This window comes from Onychomys torridus, chromosome 19, assembly GCF_903995425.1.
Source record: "Onychomys torridus chromosome 19, mOncTor1.1, whole genome shotgun sequence".
In the NCBI taxonomy this organism is placed as follows: domain Eukaryota; kingdom Metazoa; phylum Chordata; class Mammalia; order Rodentia; family Cricetidae; genus Onychomys; species Onychomys torridus.
The window spans coordinates 52,125,047-52,152,729 of NC_050461.1; the positions used below are offsets into that span (position 1 = coordinate 52,125,047).

At 44.0% G+C, this 27,683-nt stretch overlaps 1 protein-coding gene across 4 annotated transcripts in view; it reads left to right on the forward strand.

Annotated features, from left to right (window-relative positions):
- The window catches only part of Arid1b (AT-rich interaction domain 1B), a 369,773-nt gene that overhangs the window by 124,030 nt on the left and 218,060 nt on the right, over nt 1-27,683 (forward strand). For all 4 annotated transcript variants that reach the window (XM_036168635.1, XM_036168631.1, XM_036168632.1 and 1 more), the window contains exon 4: nt 11,395-11,505. In XM_036168635.1, coding sequence (XP_036024528.1) covers nt 11,395-11,505 — 111 coding nt within the window. The remainder of the gene's footprint in view (nt 1-11,394; nt 11,506-27,683) is intronic.

Genomic DNA, 27,683 nt, shown 5'->3' on the forward strand with positions numbered 1-27,683 from the left:
TGTATGTGCTATAGTGGAGGAGTATTCATAAAGGTGTGTATGTGCTATAGTGGAGGAGTATTCATAAAGGTGTGTATGTGCTATAGTGGAGTATTCATAAAGGTGTGTATGGGCTATAGTGGAGGAGTATTCATAAAGGTGTGTATGGGCTATAGTGGAGGAGTATTCATAAAGGTGTGTATGTGCTATAGTGGAAGCGTATTCATAAAGGTGTGTATATTGTGCTACAGTGGAGGAGTATTCATAAATGTTCAAAGCAGTGCTGTGTTGGGGTTTCCTCGTTTAGGCTGTGGTCCCACCACCACCACCACATACAGTGAGGGAGATGACAGAATTAGTTCATTTGCTGACTGATTTTCCCCCACAGTTTTGTGTGTGGGGTGAGGAATGTGTTCATATCTCTGGGTTAACTTTTGTGAAAGCAGAGTGGGGAGAGGCCATTGGATAGGTGGCAGTTAGGATTCGTGGAAGAGGAAGAAGGACGGTCTGCCTCAGAATCTTGCAGGGTGTTTACTTGGCAACTTCTCTTCCCCAGCTATTCTTTGTGGAGGACCTTGGTGTCTGTGTTCAACTCTTCCAGAAATCTGGATGTACATCCAAGTGCGAGAACCACTGGTGTGCACACAGCTAACCCTGCCTGCCTTCCGGTCTCACGCCTGGCTGGCCTTGTTCCTGTGCACTCCATTATTACTGAACACTGGACATCACACAGAAGCAGTGCTGCCTGGACTTGGGTCTGGTTGCAGCTGGCTTTAATCTAATGAGTTCCCTGTCTCTTTCATTGCTATTTATACGTGGAGACAGCTTTGCTCCAGAGATAGGCAGATGGGCAAGCCTGAGGCCATCAGTGACGCCTTTACATTTGCTTTCAGACCTGGTGTCTGCAGCACAGATTGGTGGGCTCCCACTCTTGGAGGTTCTGACTCAATAATTTGGGGCACAGCCTAGTAATTGTCCTATCTGTGAAACTCCCCAGTGCTGCTGCCGCCTGCAAGTGGAGACCCTTCTTGGAAGTCACTGTAGATCACCCTGGTTTTTGACGAAGCTTGTCAGATCCCTTGACCAGAGCCCTGGCAGTGTCTAGTGTAGCAGGGGATTCTAGGACTCTGGATCCACCATTATACTAGTTGCCAAATATGTTGGATATCATCCTTACTTTACAGCAATTCTCATGTTTAATTATGATGTGATTCATGATAAACCTCACATTTCTGGACATTTCTTCTCTTCCCCAAGTAGAAATTTAATTCTCTTTTTAAAGGTAAAATTTTCCTATAACCATAGGAATCCTTAAGCAGAATATGAATATATATATTCATATTCTTTTTTTAAAAACACTGTAGAAGAATTTTTAAGCAAGTTAAATTTTCTGTTATTTCTTAGAAGTGATGTATATGGCCTAGTTTCCACAGATTAGTAAAGATGAGAGTTCCTGGATCCATGGTCTCTTCAGTGTGATTCCCCCACACAGTGTGACTCCCCCCCCAAGTGTGATTCCTCCCTCAGTGTGATCACCCTCTTGGTGTGATCCCCCTACACACACACACACACACACACACACTTTTGTTGTTGTTGTTGTTTAATAACACAAGGTCTCTCTGTACAGCCCTGGCTTTGGAACTCACTGTAGAGTGACCTCAAATGCAGCGAAGATCCACCTGCTTCTGCCTCTTGGATGCTGGGATTAAAGGGATATGCTGCCATGCAGTATATTCTCATATAGTCTTAAAGTATAAACTACAATGAAGAAAGAGCCACCAGGCCTGCCTTCAAGTACTTCATTTTTACAGTTCTTTAAAGTGATCAATGTGGTGGTGCACACCTTTAATCCCAGCACTTGGGAGGCAGAGGCAGGAGGATCTCTGTGAGTTCAAGGCCAGCCTGGTCCACAGAGTGAGTTCCAGGACAGCCAAGGCTGTTACATGGAGAAACCCTGTCTTGAACAAGCAAAATCAGAAATAAATAACTGAAGTAAAGTGACCAGTTATCATCACACTCCTGGTCAAACACTCACGGGGCCTGTGTGGGGTCTTGGTGTGGAGAGATTTTGGTGGGGTGTGAGATAGCCATTGCCAGCTGTCTTCTGGTGAGCTCTCTGTTGCTTCCTGTCCTTGATCCTCTGTCTCATTTCCTTCGGTTCCTCAAGTCATTATGCAGGAACTCAATCCACTTCATTCCACTTCATTCGGGAGTTTCCCTCACAAGCCTGGGACTTGCTAGGTAGGCTTGGCTGGCTGGTCAGCAGTGACCTCCAGCGTCCTTTCTCAGGAGCTGTCTCTGTCTTCTTTTGTCACAGGGTCTCTTACTGGGACCTGGGGCTCACAGATTAGGCTAGGCTGGGCTGCCAGGCGCACTCAGGGAGCTCCCTCCCCAGGGCTGGGATTACAAGGACACATTACCACACCCAGCTTTTACATGGGTGCTAGGAACTGAACTTGGGTCCTCAAGCTTGCGAGGCAAGTGCTTTCCCACTGAGCTGCTCCTTATCCCCTGTTCAGTTCTTGTGGCTTGGGCTCCATCAGCATTTCTGAGGACTCAGACAGTTTTAAGGTGACTCTGTACAGGCTCTGTAGAGATGAGGTGGCAAGCCTGCAGAGCTCTCTCCTCGGCAAACACAGATTCCGTTTGTATAGTCTATGCGTTTCATACATGGTGTCTGAGTAGGTTGCTGCAGGCCGCTGGTGCCCCTCTGATTGGAGCATGTGCACAGGTACAAGGTGGCAGTGGAGATAACTGTGCAGACCAGAGTTCCTCAGCAGCTAGAGCTATTGTTGTGCATTTTAAATCAGGTACCAACAGTATTTGTAAAGTCTTTAGTACTTTTATTGGTATTTCAGTTTATTGTATAAAAGATTATAATGGTAAATCTGGCTATTTGTAATTAACCTGCTTTAATAAATCTCATTGAAATTATGTGCCATTTCTGGTGAATGCCACTATTGATTCTGTATAGTTTTGCCCACTAAACTTGGTGAAGCCCTGCTGGGTTGTGCCCTTAGGTGATGTGCTTCTTGGTCTGGGAGGAATGAAGACACGTTGTTATTGCAGTGGGAATCAGCTCCCCAGGGTGTTCAGAGCCAATAACAGTCAAATCTAAATAAATAGCCATCGTCGCCTCTGAGGAACAGGAAAAATACAGGCATAGTTCACAGCCGCAGAGGCCTGAGAACTCACCCTGGTCACGATACAACACTTGATACTAGGTACCTTGATACTGTGAACCTCTCGATTATGATGATTTAATGAAAATGATATATGTAATCACTAATGGCACGCGAACTTGGAGAGTTGGTTATACCTGGCCTGTGACCTTGGGCTAGAGCTTGTCAGATATTGAGTGGGTTATAGGGCAGAAGGTTGTGGGCACTGTAGGAAGAATGCATTGGTTCCCAGTTAGCTCAACCACTTGACGATGCCCTGACCGCAGATGAATCATTTGGCCGCCATGCTTGAGTTCTTTGTCAGTGAAGTGGGACATCTGGTGCTTTGTGACCCTTGACTCAGTCACCAGATAGGAGTATTCAGAAAGTTAAGTTGCATCTCCACTGAGCACACACAGACATTTTTCCTTGCCACCTCTCCTTATGCTGCATGGTGTAACTGTTTACGCAGCATTGACATTGTATTAGGTATCATGAGTAGTCTACATGATTTAAGTATGGGGAAATGTACTTAGGGTCTAGCAGGTGCTAAGCCATTTTGTCTAAGAGATCCTAGTGCCCATACATCATTAGTGCAAGGACAAGTACTCCATAGGTACCGAGAAATAGCTGCACCTGTCTCATGGGGTCAGTATGAAGGCCAAGAATCTACTAAGTGAATAAAACACTCAAAAGACGCCTGGCAAACAAGGAGTGGTGAGTGTGTACCAGCTGCCAAGATGGTTGCCACTATCAACACTGTGGCCGTGAGGTAAGGGCCTAGTAGATGAGTTAACATTTTGATTCTAAGTCTTTGTTGTGTTTTTCAATTAAATAGAATAATTGCCGGAAGCTGGATAGTTAGTTCACTTTTGCTGTAGCAGTAGAAAAGCATTTGGGCGTTTGTCATATGATCATTCCATGAGCTAGAGGAATTTTGGAGCAGGAGTGAGGAGCATGCATGGGAGGGTTCAGTGAAAAAATGGAGACAGGATTGAAGCACTCGGCTTCGTTGTCTGTCCACATCCTTCATCTTGTGTCTTCTTCATCTGCACTTCTCTGGAGCCCCTCTCCCTCCCACCCACCCCCAACTGAACCCAGGGCTCATGCATTCTAACCCTGTTACACCCCAACCCTACCTTACTGTTTGAAGTAAAATCCAGACACTGTGAACTTTAAGTCCAATCTTTGATTAGTGCCTTTTTAAACATGTTTTTATTTTGTGTCATTATTTTGCCTTCATATTTGTGTGTCCACCATGTGTGTGCCTGATGCCCACAGAGTTCTGAAGTCACAGGTGGTTGTGAACTGCCATGTGGGTGCTGGGAACTGAACCCAGTTCACCTGCAAAGGCAGCCTGTGCTTTCAATGGCTGAACCAGCGCTTCCTGGTTCATATCTTTGAACTTAGACATTTCTAGCATTTCCTGTGTCTCTTTCTCTCTCTTATTCTGTTATCCTTTGTGGAAGAAACAGAGTCGTGTTCTGGGATTTCCACACTCTGAGATATTCTGATTCACTCTACCTGTTCCCTGGACCTTTTAATTTGTTATTTAAAAGTTGATTATTGTGTGTCTAGGATGTGTGTATGATCTGAGTGTGAGTGTGGGCCTGAGTGTGGTATAGGACACACATGGAGATCAGAGGACAGTTTTGTGGAGTCTGTTCTCTCCTTTCACCGTGGGTTTTAGGGATCCCACTTAAAGTCATCATGCTTGAGCAGCAAGCTCTTTTAACCCAGTGTGCCATCTCGATGGCTCATTTTATAAAATAATTAAAAATTAAGAATTGGTAGTTTGATCTAAGGCGTTAGTGGGTGTTCTGCAGACTGTTGGCTTGCTGGCCTGTTTTCTAGAGACTGGCAGTGTCCTGTTCCCTCCCCCCCACAGTGGCGCCTCTGCCGTTCTTACAGTCTTTCTTCCTTGATTTCTGGTGTATTTTTAGTGCAGTCTTTCACAGCCATCTTCCCCCTTAATCCTGCCAGTAGCAGGCAGCGAACTGTCTAGTGGCACATTGCTCCCAGACAGTGTAGCTGCTAACATGATGTGTATTCCTGGACGTGAGCCGGTGCTCAGCTCCGTGTGTTTGTCCTCAGGATTTTTATTTTGGTGTTGGGGTGTGAACTTTGACAACTCATGCCAGCCCCCTACCTGGCTGCTGTCGAGCTAGTCAGTACTAAGCTCTGGGAATCCAAGTGGTCTTCTCCTGAAGATGTCAATAACCAGTTCTGTTGGTGACCCATCTAAGCTGGCCTGGGGTATTGTTTCAGGGTCCTAGAGCTCCTTCTAGCATGGTTCTGTGGTCAGCCCCGATATATCCTTGGAGGATGAGGGGCAAACTGAGGTATGAGGTGGGAGGGTCACCCTTGGGCCCAGTGAGACAGAACTTGTAAGGGTGACATTGACCACAGCCTCTGAGGATGCTCTCTGGAGGACGTGAAGAGCTGTTCTGCACACACCTGGGTGCTGGCTCCCTAGGCTAGAGGAAGCATTCCAGGAGAACTTAGAATGAGTCTATAGGGCTCCAAGTGGGTAGGAGGCTAAGTACGGCACCCAACAGACAGGACCTCTATCTGGCAGGAGGAAGGATGAACACGGTTTGTGTCAGGTTGGGAATGCATCAGCTGTGCATGGACATAGAGGAAGTAATAGACATGTAGTAGCCTAAGACCTATTTGGGAGGTGAGGCCTGAAGTAGAAGGAACCGTTGAGGGCTAGGAGTCACAAATAGACATGCATGCTGAATTTTCCTTCCGTGTTTCCATGTTAATGGAGAGAAGTGGAATGGTCAGTGTGGGGAAAGATGTAGGGGGACCAAGTGATGGGCCTCTGTGTCTGGCTTCGCTTAGCCCTTAACTGTGCAATGATAATGGAAGGCAGAGAGTGCTCCTGCATTGCAATCTGTCAAGATGAATTTGTATTTGAATTTCTTATTGGAAGTGGTCAATATATAGCCTTGAAGCTTATAAAGAAACAAATTTAGGAGACTGTAACTTAAAGAGTGAGAACTATATTAAATCATTCTCTATGCAGTAGTTTTAACTTAAAGCTTCCCGTTGTCTGCAAACAGCTGTACAAATCAAGGGTCCATCACTCTTGAGACCACAGCACATGACTGCACACACACAAGCAAATCCTGCAAGCCATGAGGGAGCTGTCCTGTGGGCGGAGCTGTCCTGTGGGCGGAGCTGTCCTGTGGGCGGAGCTGTCCTGTGGGCGGAGGCTGTTACAGAGTCACTTGTTGGGGTTATCAGCACCCACTGCTGGTGTCTCCTGCACGTTTCCCTGGGGTGGCCAGGGGGTGACTGTCCCAACCTGTGTACCCTCTGGGAAAGGATCCCTTCAATTTCCTTATCTAGAGACATGTTCAGATTCTTCTCATTGGTGGTCTGTGGAGTGTCTCCCCCACCCCAGTGAAATGCCTTGTGGCAAGGAGATTGGTTTGTCTGAAGGTCAGTGTTTCCAGAGTAGGGAGACAGAGGCACCAAAAGATTCTGACCAGGGTGACACTGGCCTTTATGAAGTCTCTCAGACATTCTTCCCAAGACCAGAATGTTAAAGAAGCAGGGGGACTCCTTCCCCCATGTGAGTGTGTGTGTATACGAGCATGTGCTCACTGGGGATCAAACCCGCATGAGTGTGCATTCTAGACAAGCATTGTACCACTGTGCTACCTGGTTGCTTTGTTTTTAGGCCTGCTCTCTGTTTGAGTGTGAAGCTTGAGGCTGGCTGCCCTTTGCGTGTGTCCTCACTCACCTCCTGTTGAGTTGGCTATGACTGTATTTGACTCCACCTCACTCATCTCATTCCCTTTGGTCTATGGCCTATACTTTTTATTTCTTTCAGTGGTGTGGGGTTTAGGGGTGTACCCACCCCTCTTTCACTCCAACTTGGCTGCTTTTTATATTGAGTTAGATATTTGTGATGGGAGCTAGAGCATCTTGTTTGTATTGTTCCATAGTGACGGACTGGGGTGTGAATCAGCTTTTGACTTGTTAAGAGTACTTTGCCAGGGGTGGAGAGATGGCAGGGACGCTCTTCCAGAAGACCTGGGTTCAATTCCCAGCACCACAGGGCAGCTCACAACCGTCTGTAGGGACCCAACACCCATGGCAAAACACCAATGCACATGAAATTTAAAAGAAAAAAAAAAAGAGTACTTTGCCAGTATCTGTCCATGTTCATCACATCACACGGGTAGAGAATAGTGACACTGGAATATTTCACAGGAAACACACATGCTTGAGTTGTTACTGTAATGCTGCGTGAAGACAGGAAGGAATGGAAGCAGCGTGACTGCCCATCAGTAGGGGAGTGGCTACATGAGGGTTTCTGCAGTTAGTGCTGGGCTGTGTGGTCACACCAATCCAGTGAGAGACGGAAGGCGCTGAACCAGTTCATGTGCAGAAAACCTTCTCCAGCTGTGTCTAAAGGGAGATTGGTGGAAAAGCTCACTAGTGATTGGACTCAGTGGAAAACTGAGGAAAGAAGGGTGATTTTTAAAATAGTGTAGTACCCCTTGTGGAGGAAGGGGAGCCTAGGAAGAACACTCTCTTCCTCCTCGTTATTCATCTCTACATCTTTTGAACTCACATCATAGAAGTCCCTCCTGTTCTCGGCCCTCTCTTTCACACCTCTCTCTCGCTCTCTCTCTCTCTCTCTCTCTCTCTCTCTCTCTCTCTCTCTCTCTCTCTCTCTCTCTCTCTCCCTCTCTCTCCCAGCTCTAAATAACAAGTGGCTTGTGCACTTGGCCTTTGCCCTGGATCCTTAGTGCAGCTTTTCATTCACACTTAAGGTAGATGGACCTGCTCTGTTCCAGGTGACCTTGCTTCATGCTGTAGTGTGGCAGTATACCAACCAAGGGGGGGACCCATCACAGGTGTTCAGTCAGTGTGGACTCCGTTTCCCAGACGCCTCAGAGAAAGTTTCTGAGCATGTGCACGCAGCCCTGCCCATGCCCTTTGTACACTGTGTCAGTTTTCCATGACTTTTGATTAATAATTTGAAGATGGTTCAGACCAGAGCCTGTCATTAAGTCTGTCGGTGAGATGTGGGTGCACTCAGAGGTCGTGAACCCCATTCCAGTGCTCGGTTCTTGTGCACTGGGGGACTGTCACAATATGGTGGTGTTTTGAAGTGTCGACTTTGTGTATGATTGATAGATAAATTTAAAGAGTGTTCATATGTGCATCCTGGCTTAAGGTTTTAAATAGCTAAAGATGACAATGATGTTTTCAAATATAAATCTGTGCTTAAAAAATACAATGTTAAATGTATTTTTCTGGTACTGACAATATTTTTTTTATTGCTTATAGAAGTATGTTTAGTTACTTGGGGTGAAAACAAGCACATGCTAAAGAATAGTCATAATAATAGTAATAGCTCAAGTGGATTATGGGATGTATGGTGCCTTGCTGTGTAGGTCCGTCTGATTTTGAACTCCCTGTGCCTCCTGCCTTTGCTTCCAGAATGCTGGGATTCCACACCAAGCGTCTCTATTGTAGACCGTTCGGTCCCCTCTGCGCATGGTCTTAAGGGGATGGCTGCAACAGGCTAGAACGCCTACCCACCCCGAGCTCCGACAGTTCCGTCCTTACACTCAAATCCCACCTAGGGCAGAGCAAACTCTCTCCAGCCATTCTCCCATTCACATGAAACTGGATTTGGGTTTTATTTCCAACTGTATTTAATAACTGAAAATTTCTGTGGTTAGAAATAGTACTTGAAATTTCCGTGGAATCTAATGATTTTGAACATGTAAAGCCTCAAGAGTGAATTGTGAGGCCATAGCATTTTCTGATCATGTTCAGCTGTGGTCTTCTTGCTACTTGTTTTAGGGGCACTGTCTGAGCTGCAGTGTGAGCCCACTGTGGTAATCTTCTTATTTAAGCCCTCTGTAGGGCCCTGTCTAGCTGCAGTGTGTGCCCACTGTGGTAACCTTCTTTATTCTCTCTGTAGGGCACTGTCTAGCTGCAGTGTGAGCCCACTGTGGTAATCTTCTTTATTCTCTCTGTAGGGCACTGTCTAGCTGCAGTGTGAGCCCACTGTGGTAATCTTCTTTATTCCCTCTGTAGGGCCCTGTCTAGCTGCAGTGTGTGCACACTGTGGTAATCTTCTTTATTCTCTCTGTAGGGCACTGTCTAGCTGCAGTGTGTGCACACTGTGGTAATCTTCTTTATTCTCTCTGTAGGGCACTGTCTAGCTGCAGTGTGTGCCCACTGTGGTAATCTTCTTTATTCTCTCTGTAGGGCACTGTCTAGCTGCAGTGTGTGCCCACTGTGGTAATCTTCTTTATTCTCTCTGTAGGGCACTGTCTAGCTGCAGTGTGTGCCCACTGTGGTAATCTTCTTTATTTTCTCTGTAGGGCACTGTCTAGCTGCAGTGTGTACCCACTGTGGTAACCTTCTCCAAGCTCTCTAGGAAGCGGTTTGTTTTGCTGGAGAGAGAAGCTAGCAGCACAAAGCTGGGTGAAGAAGGGCGAGTTCCCAGACACTGTGCAAGTGTGCTGTGGAGAAGCAGGTCCGCTCTCATCTCCTTGGCCATTGTGTGGCCGGTCTGCACCTACTCTGTGTTTTCTCCATAGCAGGGTGAAGGCCCCCAAAGGAGGCCTTGTGCCCCACTTGATTTGAAATCCTGGCTGTTAATCTCAGAGAACTGTGAGATGCCCAGGAGGGCATCTCTGTGACAAGTAGAAACCTCCATTTGTGGGAAGCTTGGTTTCAGGGGTGGGAGATAGGGTGGTAATAATCCTCCAACTCATGTTCAACCCCCACAAGCCAAAGTGCCACCCTCTGCAAGCAACCAGATGCAGAGCTGTGGCTTCCGTGGTTGCATGGTGATTGGGTTGCAGGTATCTCTCCCACCTTGTCAGGATGTGACTCCCAAGTCAACCCAGGTAGCTGCAGTAGAATCAGTCCAGAAGGGTGGGCATCTTACGTCAAGAGACCAAGGGCCTGTAAGAGAGACTGTGGAATGCTGTTCTCAGGCATGTGCCTTTATGTTAGAGCCAGTTTAAAGGCAGCTTACACTGACCCTTGGCTGGTACTGGCTGGTGAGATCCAGTTTATGTGGCTCAAGGGCTTTCCAGTACCCAGCTCTTTCTTGGCTTAAGAAGCTAAGGAATTTGCAGTGTGTTCCATGTGACCATGGGGTGGGGCAGCAGGCGAGTTTTAGAGGATTTTACTAATAAGCACTATTTTTCCCTGTAATATTTAATAAAATAGAATTTGTAGATGGTTCTTTAATGCCTATTTGAACTGACAGAGAAGGGAAGAAAATTTTATTTGAAGGCAGTACTTTCCATTCTTTTTACTTTCCCTCTCCCATCTGAAACTGGTTCTTCAGCTTTCAGAGCCAAGTGAGAAGCTATGTAATCGGCCCTTAGCCTCTGGGACTCTGTCTCAAGTGTCAGTGTGGTAGTGGTGTAGAAAAGCTGAGCAGTGTATTAAATAGCCAGCATCTGCTAGGCAGGGTCTGTGAGGTGGGCTAGCATTTGGATCGTGTGTTATTTCAGCAGAACACTGAACCTGCACTCTGGAAAAGGCCCCAGGGAATGCTGGGTTTCTCAGCTCTTGACAGGTGTTTTGTTCCCCACTTTTTTTGTTGTTGTTCTTTAATGTGGGTTTAAAAAAAAAAAAAAAAAAAAACTATGCCACATGGGCTTGTAGGCTGCAGGACCTGGGTGTTTACTGGTTTTCTAGAAACTCACACCATTCTGTGTTTAGGATGGCATTTTAAGATAATATTTTCATTAATTATTTTTTTAAAATTGAAATAGCATTTGACCAAACTCATAGTTCAGCTATACAAGTGTGGCGGCCCACCCCTGTAATTCCAACCCTTGGGAAGCTGAGGTGGGAAGGTCATCACAGTTCAAGGCCAGCCTGGGCTAGTGCAATAGTCCCCACACCCTCCTGCCTAGGAATAGTTAAGCAGGATAGCCCATTTTAGGACTTAGTCATCCAGTGAGTTCTCTCTTGGTTGTGGTCCGCTCTGCTTGGTGACAGCTCACCTCTGCCCCGCAAGCTCACCTCTGCCATCTGTGCAGTTTCCTGTTTATATTCATTTCTGTCATTGACTCACTGCTGTTTTGCTTTAATAAAATGTTGAATGGCTGCTGCCCTGTGTTTAAATGTTGGCCGAAAAGTAACATCACTTAGTATTTAATCACGATCAGCTTTTGTTTCTTTTTGTTTACTATATGAAGCTTCACACTCAGAGATACTGATGAAGGACTGTATGTTTGTGTTTATTTAGGACATGTCTCAGGAAGGCTATGGAACTAGATCTCAGCCTCCTCTGGCCCCTGGAAAATCCAACCATGAAGACTTGAATTTAATCCAACAGGAAAGACCATCGAGCTTACCAGTAAGACACTTCTGTACTGATTGGAAAATGTAATAAGTTTGACAACAAGCGTTGTTTTGTCTGCTCTGTTTTATATTACAGGAGAGAAGCGTCTAGGCTTTAGTTTTATTTGAGAATCATTAACTTTCCGGCTCCTTTCTTGAGAGAACCCCATGGTTCTGGTTAAGTCTGTTTGGTTTGCAATGTTCAGATGCCCACCTTTGGAAGGTCTCACTGACTGACTCGCTTCGTGAGCACAAAGAAATTTCTGTTGTATTATTCAGCGTCTTTTAGCTTGTTGAATTTTGGTAATAATACAGAGCAAAGGTGTCAGTGCAAGGGTTGAAACATAAAGAAATTCCTGCTTTGCAGGATACAGTGTTGTCAATAGTTTGAACTAGTCCTGGGACTCTATATAGAGAAGTTTCCCCCAAAGAAAGTAATGTACTTGAAATTTGGCCAAGTAGCTTGTGCAGTGTTTGCACTCGGGTGGTGATGTCTGTACAGGATGCCAACAGCGGCTTCAGTGCAGGCTGCACCGTGGGGATGCCCATGGACAGTTCATGTGGACTCAAGTTACCCTTGAGTGAGGATGTCTGCATTAACTAAAAGAATGACCCTGTAAAGCTGTCTTTACGTTTATTTTCCTGTTAACATATTTTGACCCCAAGCATTACTGTTGCTGTTAAGTTTCTGTTACTGTTTGTTTAAAATCTGAGTTTGGGAGAGCCATATTTTTAACCTGAACTGTTGGTAGTGGATGTAGAACATGGCAGGCTGTATACATGCCGTGCCCACGTAAGTTGGCTGTGTACCCTTGAAGAAGGTATGTCAGGCTAGAGGGCACACATTACCTTTGAGTCTGCTGTACAGGGCTGTGAAGCCCTACTTTGTATAGGTTTGGTTTCTATGAGGGGAGGGTATGAGTCCTACAGAGAAGTCTCTTGTTGTTGTTGAGCAGCACTGGACCATGTGTTGGGTAGTGGGTTCTGTACGTGTGTTAGAGGCCTTTCTAAAGCAGTTACAGTGTGGTGAGTGTATGGAATGTGGATGGCATGCGCCTCTTCCAGACACAGCATTGGCCAAGTGTTTGCATCTAAAGTTGAGTCACAGGAAGGCAGGTGCCCTTGCATTCCACAATCTTGGTTTTGGAGTTGATTTTGTAGGTCTGTCAGGACTGCTGTGAAGCAGGTTGGAGAACGTCCCGTCCACAGACCTCGGCTTTGTGCATGGCCATGTGAGCAGTGTGCAGTGTGCAGTGTGCAATGCTTTCTTCATAGTTGTTTACAAGCTTGACCATCACTAACACACACTTCTCACACATATTCAAATGAGTGGTTGATACTCAGCTGATTTTATGGCACAATTGGGGATTTTTCAAAACCTTGTATTTATATCTATATGTCTTTATCTAGGTAGATATAAAGGCATATAGCATGGGACTTACCCACTTATGATTACCTTGCCTACTTCCAGAGAGTATTTCAGGCCATTTCAGTATTTCAGAGAGCATTTCACCCCACCCAATTCTTTTTATGGAGCTGTTAAAAAAATAAATATCTGCACTGGCATTTTCTTTCTGGTTTTGTTGCTGTTTTGTTTTGAAACTCATGGAGGCTGATAGACTCATACTTAAATCACATTTCTGTGATCTTTTTTCCTTTTCATTTGTTTTTAAGAGACCAGAGCTTCCAGATTTTATGGCAAGTCTGTATGCATATGGATTGCACAAGGCTGCTATGCCTAAGCTGTCCAATCTGTTGGGGTGGAGACTAGCTTTATTTAAGTGAACTGTAATGCACTATTTTTCTTCTGCAGGGCTTCACATGCATAAACAATCTCTATATGGAGTTTACAAATATGTTTTTGTTTATATTGCTGCTTTGTAAGTTGTACATAATTAAGGTAGTTATGGCTTCAGGGAATACTTGGTATTCTGTTACAGCCTCGATGCATGCATTTGTGCAGCGTGACTTAGATGCTGTAGCCGCTGGCCTGGAGAGGCTGGTGTTGTCGGATCGTGAAACTGTGTTAGTTATGCCTGGGTTTGTTAACAGGCCTCTTGGAGCTTGTCTCTCGGGCTATGCCTTCCTGCCTTAATGTCACCAATTCTCTTTCTCCTTAAAGACACTTAAGACACTGTAATCCCTGGTTTGGGGACTTTATAAGTCTTAACTGAGCTTCTAAAGTTTAACATAATGATTCTATTGTGTGATTTTTAAGTCTGCCTGTTACATATAGTAAAAGCAGATAGTGCTTTTTGGGTTTTTCCGTATCTCAGTTTGGTGCTGGAGTCCCAGGAAAGTCCTAGATAGCTGCCAGTTTTCAGTCTACATTGGAATCCCAAAACAATATGTTCTAACACCATGAAGGGATGGCTCAGGAAGAGGATGGATGAACTCACCGGTGAGAATGAGGTCAAGCAAGCAACAAGCAAACCTTCCCTTCCTCCTTGTCCTTTTGTTGGCTGCCACCAGAAGGTGTGGCCCAGATCTCAAATGATCCAGATTTGGTTGGGTTTTCCTAGCTCGAATAATCCAATCAAGGAAAATCTCTCAAGTGTGCCCAGATGCTTGGGTTTTAGTTGATTCCAAACACAGTCAGGTTGACAGCCAACATTAACCCGCAGCCTAGGCCTCACTGTTTAAAGCCTTACCAGCCAGGAATTCACTATGTGGACTAGGAAAGCCTTGAACTCACAGAGATCTGCCAGCCTTTGCCTCTAGTGCACTGGTTAACGTGTGTACCACCCCATTTAGCAGGGCTACTTATTTCTTTGTTTGTTTGCTTTACTTTTTTGAGACAAGATCTCTCTGTGTAGCCCTGGCTGTCTTGGAACTAACTATAGACCAGGCTAGCCTTGAACTCAGAGATTCAATCCACTTGCTTTTGCCTCCCAAGTGCTAGATTAAAGGTGTGTACCACACCCAGTGGTAGTTATTTCTTAATTTTGTTTGCACACAGTAAGATAGATGCTGTTATTTTTCTGTGACCTAATTTTTCCTTTAGCATATTTGTTAGACAATTAACCAACTTTTTACCGGAAGTCCAGACAGTTCACATGTCTTCAGCTGCACCTTTGATCGAATCCCAAGGCTGCCTTCTCTCCATGCTTGCCTGTCTGTCTGTCCGTGTAGGTCATTTGGTTCCCAATGGTTGTCAGTTGCAGATGCCCTTAGGTTTTCCAGCTGTCTAGCCAGAGCCTCACATTACCCCAGAATGCAAAGGGCCGAGAAATTCATACTTGTTCTCCTGTCTTGGGCCGTGACCAGTAATATTTACTTTTTACTTAATGGGCTAACACTAAGCTCAGAATAAATCTCCCTCTGCAGGTCCACTTATTTCTGTAGCTCTTAATCATCCTGATTTCTCCTACTGACATATGTGAGTTTATATATCCTGGTATTTCCATTATTGATAAATCTTGACATATGGTGTGTGGTATAAAATTATCCTGAAGCACCCCCTTCCGTTAGAGCAGCATTGCTTCGCATCTGAGTCCATTCTGTGGTTTTCTTTGCTTCTGATGTTGACAGTAAATGAAGTCGGTTATACCAAACCCTGTAGCTCAGATACCCTTTTGTTTCGTAAACCTTGGGTATATCTCAATTTGTAGTCTCACAGAACTCCCAAAGTATGATCAATGATGTGTCTTGTGACATTTGCTAGTGCCTTTATTACAGTTGTTTTTATGGTTGTCCTGACTCCTTGGTTTAGACTAGGATCCTTTCATAGTATTAACTGTTTTGTTTAGCAAGTATTTTGCTAAATAGTATATGGTAAAAGTCTTTAAAACCTAACCTTGGTTTCAAACTGTTCATTGATCCCTTGGGGATCTTTCTCATGGTATTGAATTGGCCTCAGGAAAGCCTGTGTACTTTCTAGGCTAATGACACCAAATGACGGCATAGGTATGATAGCTACATTGGCCAACCCTTGGCAGTCTCAAAACCCTTTTGTTTATTTCAAGTGATGGTTTGCTTTTATTTTGGTTATCTTGAGTGTCAAGGGAAGAAGGGGACAATTTGGATAATTAAGCAAAGGATAGCAAGAACACATTCTTCTATTAGTAATACATGCATTTTGTTTGTAAAAAAAAGTAGCTGTCAGAAACACTAATCATTGTAATTTTAGTCAATATAGAACAGTACATATGTTTTTAGTAAAGTACTAATGAATATATAAAAGGGAGTAATCAAAAGATGAAGGATTTCTTTTCCCTTCAACAAAACGATGTGCTTCTTCCTGGGCATGGAAAGAGCCATTTATGTGCCCCAGTTTGGAAAGAACCCCTTTGTTGCGCTTGTCCCGGAAGCCCACAGGTTTGCCCTGTAGATGGGGTCCTGATTCTGTTTACCCAAGAGCAACGTAGCTCACCTGTTCTGATGGTACTGGGGAAGAAAAAGCTGGAATGATTGACATGCAAAGAGTTTGATTTTTTTTTTTTTTTTTTTTTTGAGTCATCTGTCTGGTTGAGTTGCCACTTTTGAAAGGAAGGTGGTACTCAGTGCTGGTGGTTCTCAGAAGTAGATGGCGTTAAACAGGATATTAGATGCCTTAAAGAGAATGTTGGAGATCAATGATTATAAAAATACCTTTTGAGGATTATATATCAGCACAAGTGTTCTGCTTTTAAGGCAAGAGTCTCTGGTTTTCCTGTGTTTGTTTTAGTCATTAATAATACTAGTTAAGGGTAAAGGTCATGCATTTTGAAAACATGAACATTGATGTCATACGCATGGTGCATTTCAAATCTGTGGATTTGGTAAGGTAGTTCCTCCAGTGGAGGAACAAAGTGACAGTTTTGTAGCTGGGCTCTGAGTTCCAAGTTCTCAACCCAGCCCTAAGACTGTCTTACCCTGTTGGCAGGTTTCTGCAAAACTTAAATCTACCAGACGAATGGCTGTCGGATGAACTCTTTGGAAAGTTTTTTATTTGTAGCTTGAACTTGATTTAAACGTCGTCATAAAAAGGTTAAGAGTGTAGCTGTCTTCTATTGATTGATCCTTCTCAAATCATTCTAAATGCTTCAAAAAAATTATGAGTTAATGAAAGAGAAATCTCACCTGCCTTCATGCAGCCCTGAGAGTTCCGACATGGATACTGCCTTGTTGCAGCATTGGCTGTTTGTTTAGTGTCCCTAAGTGTCAGCAGCCTTTGGGGTTGCCATGTTCCAGAGATGGCACCTTACAAGGTAGGTGCCTCTGGGCAGGTAGCCTCTTGGGGCATGTGGAGGCCTCCTGAGTTGGGGGGGGCTGAGCAGGAAGGGACTCCCTCAGGCAGATGGGAGCCCTTTGTGAGGGTAGGGGTGCCCTCAGCAGTGTTCTCTGCAGGATGGTCTGCCGTTAAAGCTTCTGCAGAAGTTTGTCATCCCTTGCCTAATTTCAAACTGAAGGTACGAGCATAGTTTTGATGTCCCAGGAAATTATAAAAGGAACAAACAGTACTTAAATCTTTTCTGTACTACTTATATTAATCTAGAACTCAAGTTTCACCCAGGAGATATCAGTTGTTTTTGGAGGATTTGAGCGTGTAAGAGTCCTACTTAGAAAAAGACTGACATATGTTTAGTTTCTGAACTGGATTTTTTACGATGTAATGTTTTCCCGGAGAGACTTAGTGTGTGTCTCCCAGAGCATGACCTTTCCTCAGAAGAGCAAGCAAGCAGGAAGAGAGGCCCGTCACCGTAGTTCCTGGGGTTTCCATGGCATTGGCAGTCATTTCAGAAAGAAGGCAGACTAGAAGGTGGGAAGAGGTGCCCGTGTCTTCTTTCTTCCAAAACAGTATTCCACTTAAATATTTATTCTGTAAATGAAAATTCAATAAAACTTTAACAGTTTGGACTTCTTCCAGGAAGAGAAAAGCCTAAATATAATGGAAAGCTTGAATAAATGAATATTTTAAAAGAACTGTAGCCTGCTTTTAAGGCACTCAAATGTTTGTGCACACAGTGTTTCCTAATTGATGTCTTCAATCCTGGTAAAACAAATGGTTATTTCTTTAACTTTAATTTTATTTACTTAGTTTGGGATTGAACCCAGAGCCTTGTGCCTGCTAGGCTGGCTCTCAGTCACCAAGTTATGCTCACCACCTAAAGTAGGGAATGTTAAACTCAGAGTAGCCGAGACATTTACATAGGGACAGTGCATTAACATTCAAATTTTTGTTTCAGTTTTAAAAACAGATTTTGACTAAGTTTGCTGCCTACAAACTTTCTCATCTCATATCCTGGAGATTTCCTTTTAACACACGGGGGAGATGAATTTCAACCCATTTTGTAGGACTGTCAATTAGTTCTTCAAAAGTTAATGGAGGAGTATTAAGGAGTTCTGTAAAAATAGACAGTGGCAAAATCAGAGACTAAGAAAGGCCGGAACATAACTGATTTGCAGGATATTGGTTTTGATAATAGAAGGATAGTGATGATCCATAGTTGATAAATGAGGCTCATTAAGTAAGGAATGATAAATGCACATGCTCCTGGTTAATAGAAAAGTCTGCACACAGATTGGACCCAGCACACAACTCTCAGATGACCTGGCTGTGGCCCTAGAGTATGTCTCTGTGGTATGACCTGGCTATCTAGAACATAGGCATGTTCCAGGTTCACCCCAGACACTCCCAGGCCAGCATGCCTTCTGTCTGCTTCTCTGGCCAGTAGGTGGGATCTGGGAGGGTGGAACTTTGGGCATCAGCAAGCCTGAAGGTGTGAAGGTTGGCCTGTGTTGCTGAGGGTGGTCACAGAGCCCAGGCTCCGGCAGGTGTGCCTCGGGGTACGTTACAGTGGTCATTTTCATTGCTTGTGTGAGGACCCCTCCCAGCCTCTCCTGCTGTCTGGTTTTGGCCACAGTACCCACTGGGTGAGCACCACACCTTTTCCTGTACTCTCCCTCAGCACTGCCTCCAGGCCAGGTGGGCCCTTGGCCACCGGGAGGCAGCAAGTGCCCTTTGTGGCTTTTAATTTACAGATTTTTCACTTGGCAGGTGACGGGAAGGTGCACGTCTGTTTCCTGTAACAAGGGACATGTGACCAGCATTTGTGGACTGGTTATTTGTTTTTATATTTCCTTGGGCCTGAAAGTAACTATTTTTAATATTAACTGTCAGTTTAAGAATTGGAATAAATACACGTATAGAAGGTTCCCCCAACCAGCATTTTCTATTCCTCTGCCATAGTGCAGGACTTTAGAGATCGATCTCTCTCTCTCTCTCTCTCTCTCTCTCTCTCTCTCTCTCTCTCTCTCTCCCTCCCTCTCCCCCCCCCCCTTTCTTTCGCCTTCTCCAAATTGTTGTAAAATAAGTGAATGGTCTTGTTTTCCTTTGTTTGGGTCAAGAAATTTTAGCTGAAAATTGTTACTGTGTGAAAGAAGATTATTGACTCAACAAGCCTTCAATTTTCCATGAATAACACTCCCACCCCTAGCTTCAGGAACACGCCGCGCATGCATTCTATTTTAAAATACAGACTGTAATTTAAAACAGGCAGTTGGATGCCCCACTGAACTTTGTTTAAGCCTGGAATAAAAGAGAGAGAAAAGCTTTAAGCCACAAAAAGTGGCTAAGCTTCCTCAACTGCTTTTCTCCATAATGCATCCACTCTGCTAAAAAGCAAAGCTTGCAGGTACTATTGTCAGGCCAGGCCTCGGCCCGTGTTTTACCCAATGTGGGGCTGTGGTGTGCACATCTTTTCATTTGGCCATCATTAGCCTGTCCTGTGAATCCTTCTCAAGTGCTCAAGAGTGTCCATTGGCCCTAGTCAGTGTGTTTGTATGTGCGCATAGTGTACAGGTTCAATGCTCGTGTGAATGTTATTTCTGATTTTAAATAGGTAATTTGGGCATTCATTTATTACAAGATACCTAATATTGTTGATGTTATCTAATAATGCTCTTAAAGTTCTCTGAGCAATAAACTGGAAAGATACAAATACTAACCACTGTACTGCTTACTCTCTAAGGTTTGCAGAGTGATTATTTGGAGGTAGTGTGCATCATTCGCCCCTTTCCTCTTTACACAAATGACCAGCTTGTCATGACTTGTATGGAAGGCACATTCTCTGACAGGGGAGCCTGCTCCTGCCGCCCAGCTCTGGTCTTGAGTACTCCTGCCCTCCTCCAGTGGGATCACCGTTGCCCTCTCTGAAAACTGAGGGCAATAGACTGAGTTACCAGGAACGTCCTGTAGCTCTCCATTGCCCGTTAGAGGCCTTTCTGTAGTGTTTAAGGAAAAGACAGAAATGAGCTCTCTCTTCTCCTTCTAGGAACAGTCAAGTGAACGGGGAGTCCGCAGACATGCTTCTGCCGTGGCTCCCGACGGCCATCCTGCCCTCTTGGTGCCGTTTACTTCTGTGAGGGGAAATGTGCATTTATGTAGGAGTTTTGGCTACCAGAGAGCCAGAGACCTTATGTTGGCCTCTTCTTACCACAGACACTTGGCGATTCTAGAGGCTCCCCTCTTCTCTCCCTCTGCCAGCAGGGTGGGAATCTTGTGCTTGCGTACAGGGACGTCTAGGTAAAAAGAGATGAGCTCATGGAGAGCTGATATATATATGAATACAGTGCCCATGGAGTCTAGAAAACCACTGGACCCCTGGAATGGGAGTTACAGCAGTTATAAGCCAACCCAGTGTATGTACTAGGAACTAATTGGACTTGGGTCTTCTGCAAGTACAGTGTGGACTCTTCACCCTGAACTATCTCCCTTGCCCCGCTCTTTGCGGGGTGGTAGTTGTGGCATTTGGTTTCGTTTTTGAGATAAGGTCTTGCAGATAGGAATTGATACTGAAGGGATGGCGGAGTTACCTGTAGCTTGAACTCTATTTGAATTCATGGAGGTGATGTAGAGAATATTGGAATAGATTTTGTATAAGTGACTCAATAGACCATAATGGAGTATTCTTAGCTCAGCACTCCTCAAGAAGTAAGTGAAGCTGAGAGCCGGGCAGGTGGCAGTTGGTGAGGTCCTTGCCTTGCAAGCATGAGGACCAAAGTTTGATCCCTAGCATCTGCATAAAAAGGCCAGGTGCATCCCTGTAACCCCATGCTGGGAGGCTTATGGACCAGCCAGTCAGGCTGAACTGGACAAGGTCTGCGTTCATAAATTGAGGCGGGAGGTAGAACATGATTGAGGATATCTGGCATAACCTCTGGCTTCTACATGGATGTACATCCTCATTTGTAGACACTCATTCATGCACATTATGTACACACATGAGAAGTAAGTGAAGCTGTCAGTCACTCAGTTCAGCTTCATAGATCGTCTCTTGACTTTGCTTTTAGGGTGGTGCAATGTAGTAGTATCCCTAAGAAATGTGGCACCACATTTCTTTCTTGAGTAGACATAGATTCCTTTGTATTGCGTTATTAGATATACTTTTGATTGATTTTTGCCTCATTTGGAGGATTATTTCTTAGTTTAATTTGCTTCAGTTCCCCCTTTGACCAAGTCCTGCAAAGGACATGCCTGGAGAGATTCTTCTCAGCTCTGAAGGATGTCTGGAGCTAGCTCTTGGGCAAGCATTTCCTCGCCTGAGGTGTGCAGGGTCCTAGGCTAGCCCTCCAGCCCTCCCTCCACTGGTTTCTTCATTTGGTATTACATCATTTTACTGCATATGTAAAGAGACAGTTCTGTCTTTAGAGATACAAAGTCTTGGTTTTAGTAGTATTTATTTAAATGTTGTTTTACGAACTAAAGCTTGAACATATTATAGTCTCCAAAGACAATTAACAAACCAAGTCAGGATTAATATTAACCAGTTTACATGTGTGCATTTTTAAGTATTTAATTTGATGCAGATTTTGTCTGTTTTGAGCTCAAAATCCCAGATGTAGAAAGTTGCCGATGGTTGGAACCTTGTGCAGTGGCGTCACTTTCTAGGCTGGCTTATTCTCTCCGCCTGGCAGCTCCTCCAAGCACCCATGCTACACACGTTACCATATGGTGCCCTGCCAGCTTTCACACTCAAAACTGGGCTCACCTCCTTTGAAATACAACTATTTTGCCAAAATATTTTCTTAGTTACTACACTTAGGCTTTTCTTAGCGTCCCTAAATGTTGACATCTTCAATTAGGGCACAGGCTCTCTCTGAAAAATTAAATCACATTTAACAATCAGCTACTGATTGCCTCTTATGCCTAAATGGGTGTATTAGATGTAAGAATAATAAAATAAATAAGTGAAAGTTTTAATTATGTCATTAGTTTTTGATGAGTGTTATTAGTATTTTTTTCTGAGACAGTGTCTCACTGTGTACTCCAGGCTCACTTGAAGCTCTTGACAATTTCCTGCCTCACCCTCTCTACTGTTGTGAGTCCAGGCATATGCCTTGTTTAGTTCTTGGTTTATGTTGTTACACCTCCCACTGTAAGGAATCAGCAGGGATACGTCTGAGGATTCCTGTTATTTAACAGTCTCTACCGTGTTTCCTCATCTTTTGTGAAGCATCTACATGCAGTTGTGGAGTTCTTATTAGCCCATGTGATTTCACGAAAGTGTTTTCCTGTTTTGTAGAAGTCTTGGCAGTTGAAGAGCAGTGGCTGCACCAACATTCTGCTGTAATCTTTCGCTCGAGACATCTGTGCAGTATCACTTGTCCCAAGCTTGTAGAGGGACAGCACATCCCTTGCCTGGGTAGCCCCTGAGCAGCTTGCTTGACTGACTTCCTGCAGATTTTCTTATTTTTATTATTTGGTTGACTTTTTTTTTTTTTTTTTTAAGGATAAAGACAAGCTATTAAATCCATCTTTGGTGCATTCTGATCAATTTGTGGTTAATAGTTTTTAAATGTGTGTCCAAGCTGGTCTTAGAGATGCCATCTGTAGTTCCAGCTACTGTGGATTCCACAGTAGGATTGTTTAAGCCCAAGAGTTCAAAGCCAACTTGACCAATATATAGTTATAGTAAACAAAATGTATGCACAGGTACTGTCAGGTTTATGGCCTAGAAACTTCATCTTTAACCCCTTGTATGTGTGTGCAACACACCACGTAGCAACCCTGGCTGGATACATGTCAACAGCTCCCCTTGCTGAGTTCCCAGAGCCTGGAGTTGGTGGCTCAGCAGCACTCTTCTAGGAGCAGGAGCCCCTCTAGAAGACCGGCCACCTAAGCACTGTGAGCAGCACCTGAGGCCTGGAGTCCCTGGACTCCACACTTTGACCCAGCACTCTGACTCTTCATTCTAGTTTTTGTTCACATGGAAGAAAACAGAGATGAGAAAAATAATACTAGAGAATTTATGGTAAAATAAAATTTCCTAGAAATGTCTACTTTTTTGTTTTTGTTTTTTGTTTTGTTTTCTGGTTTTTTGAGACAGGGTTTCTCTGTGTAGCTTTGGATCCTTTCCTGGAACTCACTCTGTAGCCCCAGCTGGCCTCAAACTCACAGAGATCCTCCTGCCTCTGTTTCCTGAGTACTGGGATTAAAGGCTTGTACCACCACTGCCCGGCGAAATGTCTACTTCTTTTGGTTTGTTAAACTACCAAAGCCAAAGTCCTGGTGGATGTGGAGTACTGATAAAGAGGCAGAGTCCATTAGGTTTCATGTCACAAAAACTAGGCCTAAGAACTTGCAGCTATAGTTTAGACAGTTGAAATGCACTGCTCAGCCCTGTGCTCCAGCATGGTTGTTAGAGTGGGGACTAGTGACAGCAGCTGTGATGGGTCACCTTCCCACAAGCTTTCTGCCTGTCATGTCAGTGAGTATAAAATAGTGCCTAAAGGAAGCAGAAGTAAGTGGGTAGAGAATGATGTGGCCTAGCAGTATAGTGTGCCTTCAGTGAACTTCCTAGATGGCTCAGAAGAGTTTGTAGTTTTCAGTAGGTGGTGCCATGATACCATAGCAGCTCCCTAGCCAGTTATGATGGGTGGCAGGTCTATAGGGTCAGCTGTGATGGTTCGCAGGTCTATAGGGTCAGCCTGAGATGGCCAGTCAGGCCCCTTGTACTTTTAAGTTAGGTACCCAGTGGTAACCCTTGATTTAAAATGTTCTGTGGAGCCAGGTGTGGTAGCAAAAGACTGTAATCTCAGGGTTTGGCCAGGGTTAGGACTTCAGAGCCAGGCTGGGCTACATGGTGAGTTCAAAGACAGTCCGCTCTATAAGAGCTCAGCTCAAAAATTAAAATAATTATTATCTGTATGTGTGTGTGTGCATGTAGTAAGCTCCTGTGCACATATGCATGTTTATATACATACATATGCATACACATGCATTTGGGGCGAGGTGAGGAGGCTATCTATTAATGATTTATTAAATAGTAACCCTACTTATTTGATCTCTTTCACTCCAGTTGTTCAGATGGCATTAAATAAAGGCATTGTTTTGGGGTGTTTGTGGAACTCACACCTTGGGATTTCACCTCCTGGTTCACAGTGCTGCTCTGCTCCATCAGCTTTAGTTATCTGTTTTTAACCCCAAGAAAGACCCCTTGAAAATTCTTGGGGTGATTATAGAGGAGATGAACATAGACAAATACATTTCACCTTTTTTTCCATTTTTTTTTTTTTTTTTTTTTTTAGGGTCCACCTGTGGTGTCCTTGGTGTCATGGCTAGCTTAAATCTACTTTCAAGTTATCTGAAAAATCTACTGTTCACTGTAACAGTAGGAGGTGTAAAGTACAATGAATACATTTCACCCTCTCAATTATGCTATTCTAACAGAAAGTGTAATCCAGGAGCTCCAGCTTAATGTTCGAAGATTCAGAATCATTTTCCTCACATAAGTGTATAAAGGTGTATAAAAGTGTATTGGATAGAGGATTTCTCTTGCAATTGTCCATTGTTGGTTTTTTTTTTTCCCCCTAAGAATTAGAGGGAAAATTGTTTATTTTTGTGTAGATCAATGCCACTTTTAATGGAGAGGGCCCTGGTGTGGGAGAAGAGCTCATCTCCCAGGGTGTTTGAGTTTAGGATGGGTGACCCTGTGCTTCTGGACAGGTCGACCTAAGTCACATGTTCATAGTAACAACAGTTGCTGTAAGTAATTACAGTTTGTCCAGGGGAGGGGAAAGTAGATAAGCCAGGATAATGTAGTCACCACAAAAGGCTGTCAAATCTATGGCCATATTCCCAGCTACCATGGGAAAGAGGGAAAGTGGAAGTTGTATATATAATTTTTCATAAAAAAAAATCAAAGCATGTTAGTGAACGTAACCTTATGTGATTTTGTAGAAGGAAATGTTCTGTAAAGAACATCAACTGCTCCTGTGAAAATCGTGAAAACAACGTCCGAGCAGAGGCTTGCTAGTGCGCTGTTCAAAAGGTGACCCTACGCTGCTGGAGACGAGTATGTGGGGCTAAGTTAGATCTTGTCACCTACACGAATGAACAACTATTTTGTCTAGAATTTGACTAAATCTAGAATTTTACAAATTCTAGCAACTGTGTCCGAAGGAGTGGATTATTGAGCCCAGTCTTATATCTTATGGTGACTTTTAAAATAGTTCCCTTGATCATAGACATGTAGCAGAGTGAAAACTCACTTCACAAAGAAGGAGCTGAATCACAAGTGCGTTTATAATCTGATTTTTCTTTTGAGATAGGTGTGAAGGGACGTAGTCTTCTGTCACTTGACATTTTCTGTTCTGTTTACCTGGGAGAAGTTGGCTTATCTCTTGGTTATAAAATTGGGGGGACAGTGGCAGGTAGGATTTCAGGTGCCAGCACTGCACAGGTGACTTGATGCCCTCATCTGGTGCATAGGTAGCAAGATTTGTATGTTATTTTTCATACGCCTCAGGTCCTGGGTGCATTGTAAGGTCAGAACTTCTGAGGAGAACTGAAGGCTATCTGTCCAGCTTTTCCTCGGGAGATTCAGCTGGCCTAAGCACCCTGCCTCCACCCCTGGGAGAAGTCAAGGGAAGCAACTCAGTTGCCAGGTACACTCTAAAGGGTCACTCACTGCTCCTGACCCTTTAGAAGAGAGGGTTTGGACAGCAGCTTTGACTGAAACCATAGTTCTTTCTCTTGTGTGGGGTCCCTGGGCTGCCTTTCCAGTCTGTGAAAGGGGCAACTCTTTGCTGCTCCTGTTTTTGTAAGAAAACTAATTTTTTATTTAAGATTAGAACTATACAACAGAATGTGAATTTATTACACATTGTATTATTATTATTATTGTTGTTGTTCTTACTTTTTGGTTTTTCGAGACAGGGTTTCTCTGTGTAGCTTTGCACCTTTCCTGGAACTCACTTGTTAGCCCAGGCTGGCCTCGAACTCACAGAGATCTGCCTGCCTCTGCCTCCCGAGTGCTGGGATTAAAGGCATGCGCCACCACCGCCCGGCTTTATATTCTTATAGACAGTAACATTATAATGAATCTGTCTTTGTTTATTGACCCATCTTAATTATTTGTTACTAACTTCAAGTAAAAGAAAATCCTACTGTTTCTTTGAAAAGACTTTGAGAATGACCTTAGCTCTGACTTAATTCTCCTGGATTTCCATGACCACACTTGTTCCGAAATTGATGCTTTTTAAGTTCTGGGTCTCTTCCTTTGAGTGTAGTTCAGCGGGGTTACTGCTGGGCCAGCCTTACTCACCTGCAGCATTTTTTAAAAAGCCCACAACTTACACACTGACAGCTTGCCGATCCTGCCTTTCCCGTGGACTGTGCTGTGGTTGGATGGATGGAAAGAAAAGCAGGCGGGACAGGGCAGGTGTCCCCCCAAAGCCTGTGAGGTGGGTGCGGGCCCACTCCCGGCCCGAAGCAGTCTCAGGCCTGCTGAGTAGTGGTCATGGAGGTGACTTTGCAGGTCCTCTGAACACTAGCAGATCCTCAGTCACTCCTGATTTGAGTGAGAGAAGGTGGTGGGAGAAACTGTCTTTTCTCCTGGGAGCAGGAGGAAGCGAGGCTGAGGCCTGCACTGTGAAACTGAGATTCTTCCCTGTTTACTTTTGGCTTTACCCCCCATTCCCTGGTGTACTTGTGCAATGCAGACCTCCCCCAGGAATATGAGACTGTGGTACAGTCCGCCTCATAACCTTCCTGGATATTTTTATAATTTATCATCAGCTGACACTGCCTGGGTAGAATATTCTTACCACTCCCTCTGGCTGCTGGAAGTCTGAAATTACATCTTTGTCTTTGAAGTCAGGCATACTGTTAGCGTTGCTATGGTGACAGGGCGGGTAATGGCCTCGGCAGACAGGGGATTGGTATTTAGCATTTAAACGCTGCTGTACACAGGGCCTTGCTTTTTAGAGCGGTTCCCTTTTAGTAAATGTTTAAAAATTACATTTTTACATGGTCTTACTAGATTAATAGTCATGGTTTATTTCGTTTTAACTGCAAGGATAAAAGCATTATTCCATTAAATGGGTAGCTTTTTTCGTCTCTTTTGGTTTATGCATTATTAACACAGGCTTTCCTGTTTTGCTTGTAACATTTTATAGGCTTTTTCAAACATGCAGTCAGATTTGCTCCGTTGCTCCCTTAGTTTTTGGATTAACCCATTTTAACCCTGCTTGATCCTTCACAATCTCAGAGGGAACAAAGTTCCTGCGAACTGAGCTTTAGACTCTTAAGAGTAAAGTTGTTTTTTTGTTGTTTGTTTTTGGTTTTGTTTTTTTAAAGCTGTGTTTGCAGTAATGGTTGATTAGCTGTTCTGGTGAATTGTAGCAGGAACTTGATTGGAAAATGCTTTTATTGTAAGACCTCCTTGAATGCCCTTCTGTCCTCCACTCTCACGTGACCGTTTGAAGGACGAGAGTGCGTCGCTCTGGGGAGAATCGGACATTGGAAAGGTTTCAGTTGATGTAACTTTAGGAATAATACACTTGACTTATTAAATCTATGTGGGGATAGACCATGTGCTTATACACACACGCACACACACAGCCTCACCACCTCCATGATTTTAGACTTGTGACTACTTTGTTATGGAAAATAATGACTCTTTAGGCTCCAGGCATCTAGTTTCTACTTGCTTGATCCATAAATGGCTTCTGACCCCATGGCCTCATGACATAGAACTGTCACTTGATGAACTATTTTACTAGGTAACTTAAGTTAGTTAGGGGATCCATCTTTATATTATCTTGATGATTCTTTGGATCTGAGTTCCACTTCTGCCTTTTTCACCCACACGAAACAAGTCAAAATCCCTTTTTTACATGAGGGTTGTCCCAAGCATTTGAATATTTTTTCTCTTTTGTTTTCACAAGGCTAACTAGTTCCTTTAACTCTTCTCCTTTGCATGTTTCCAG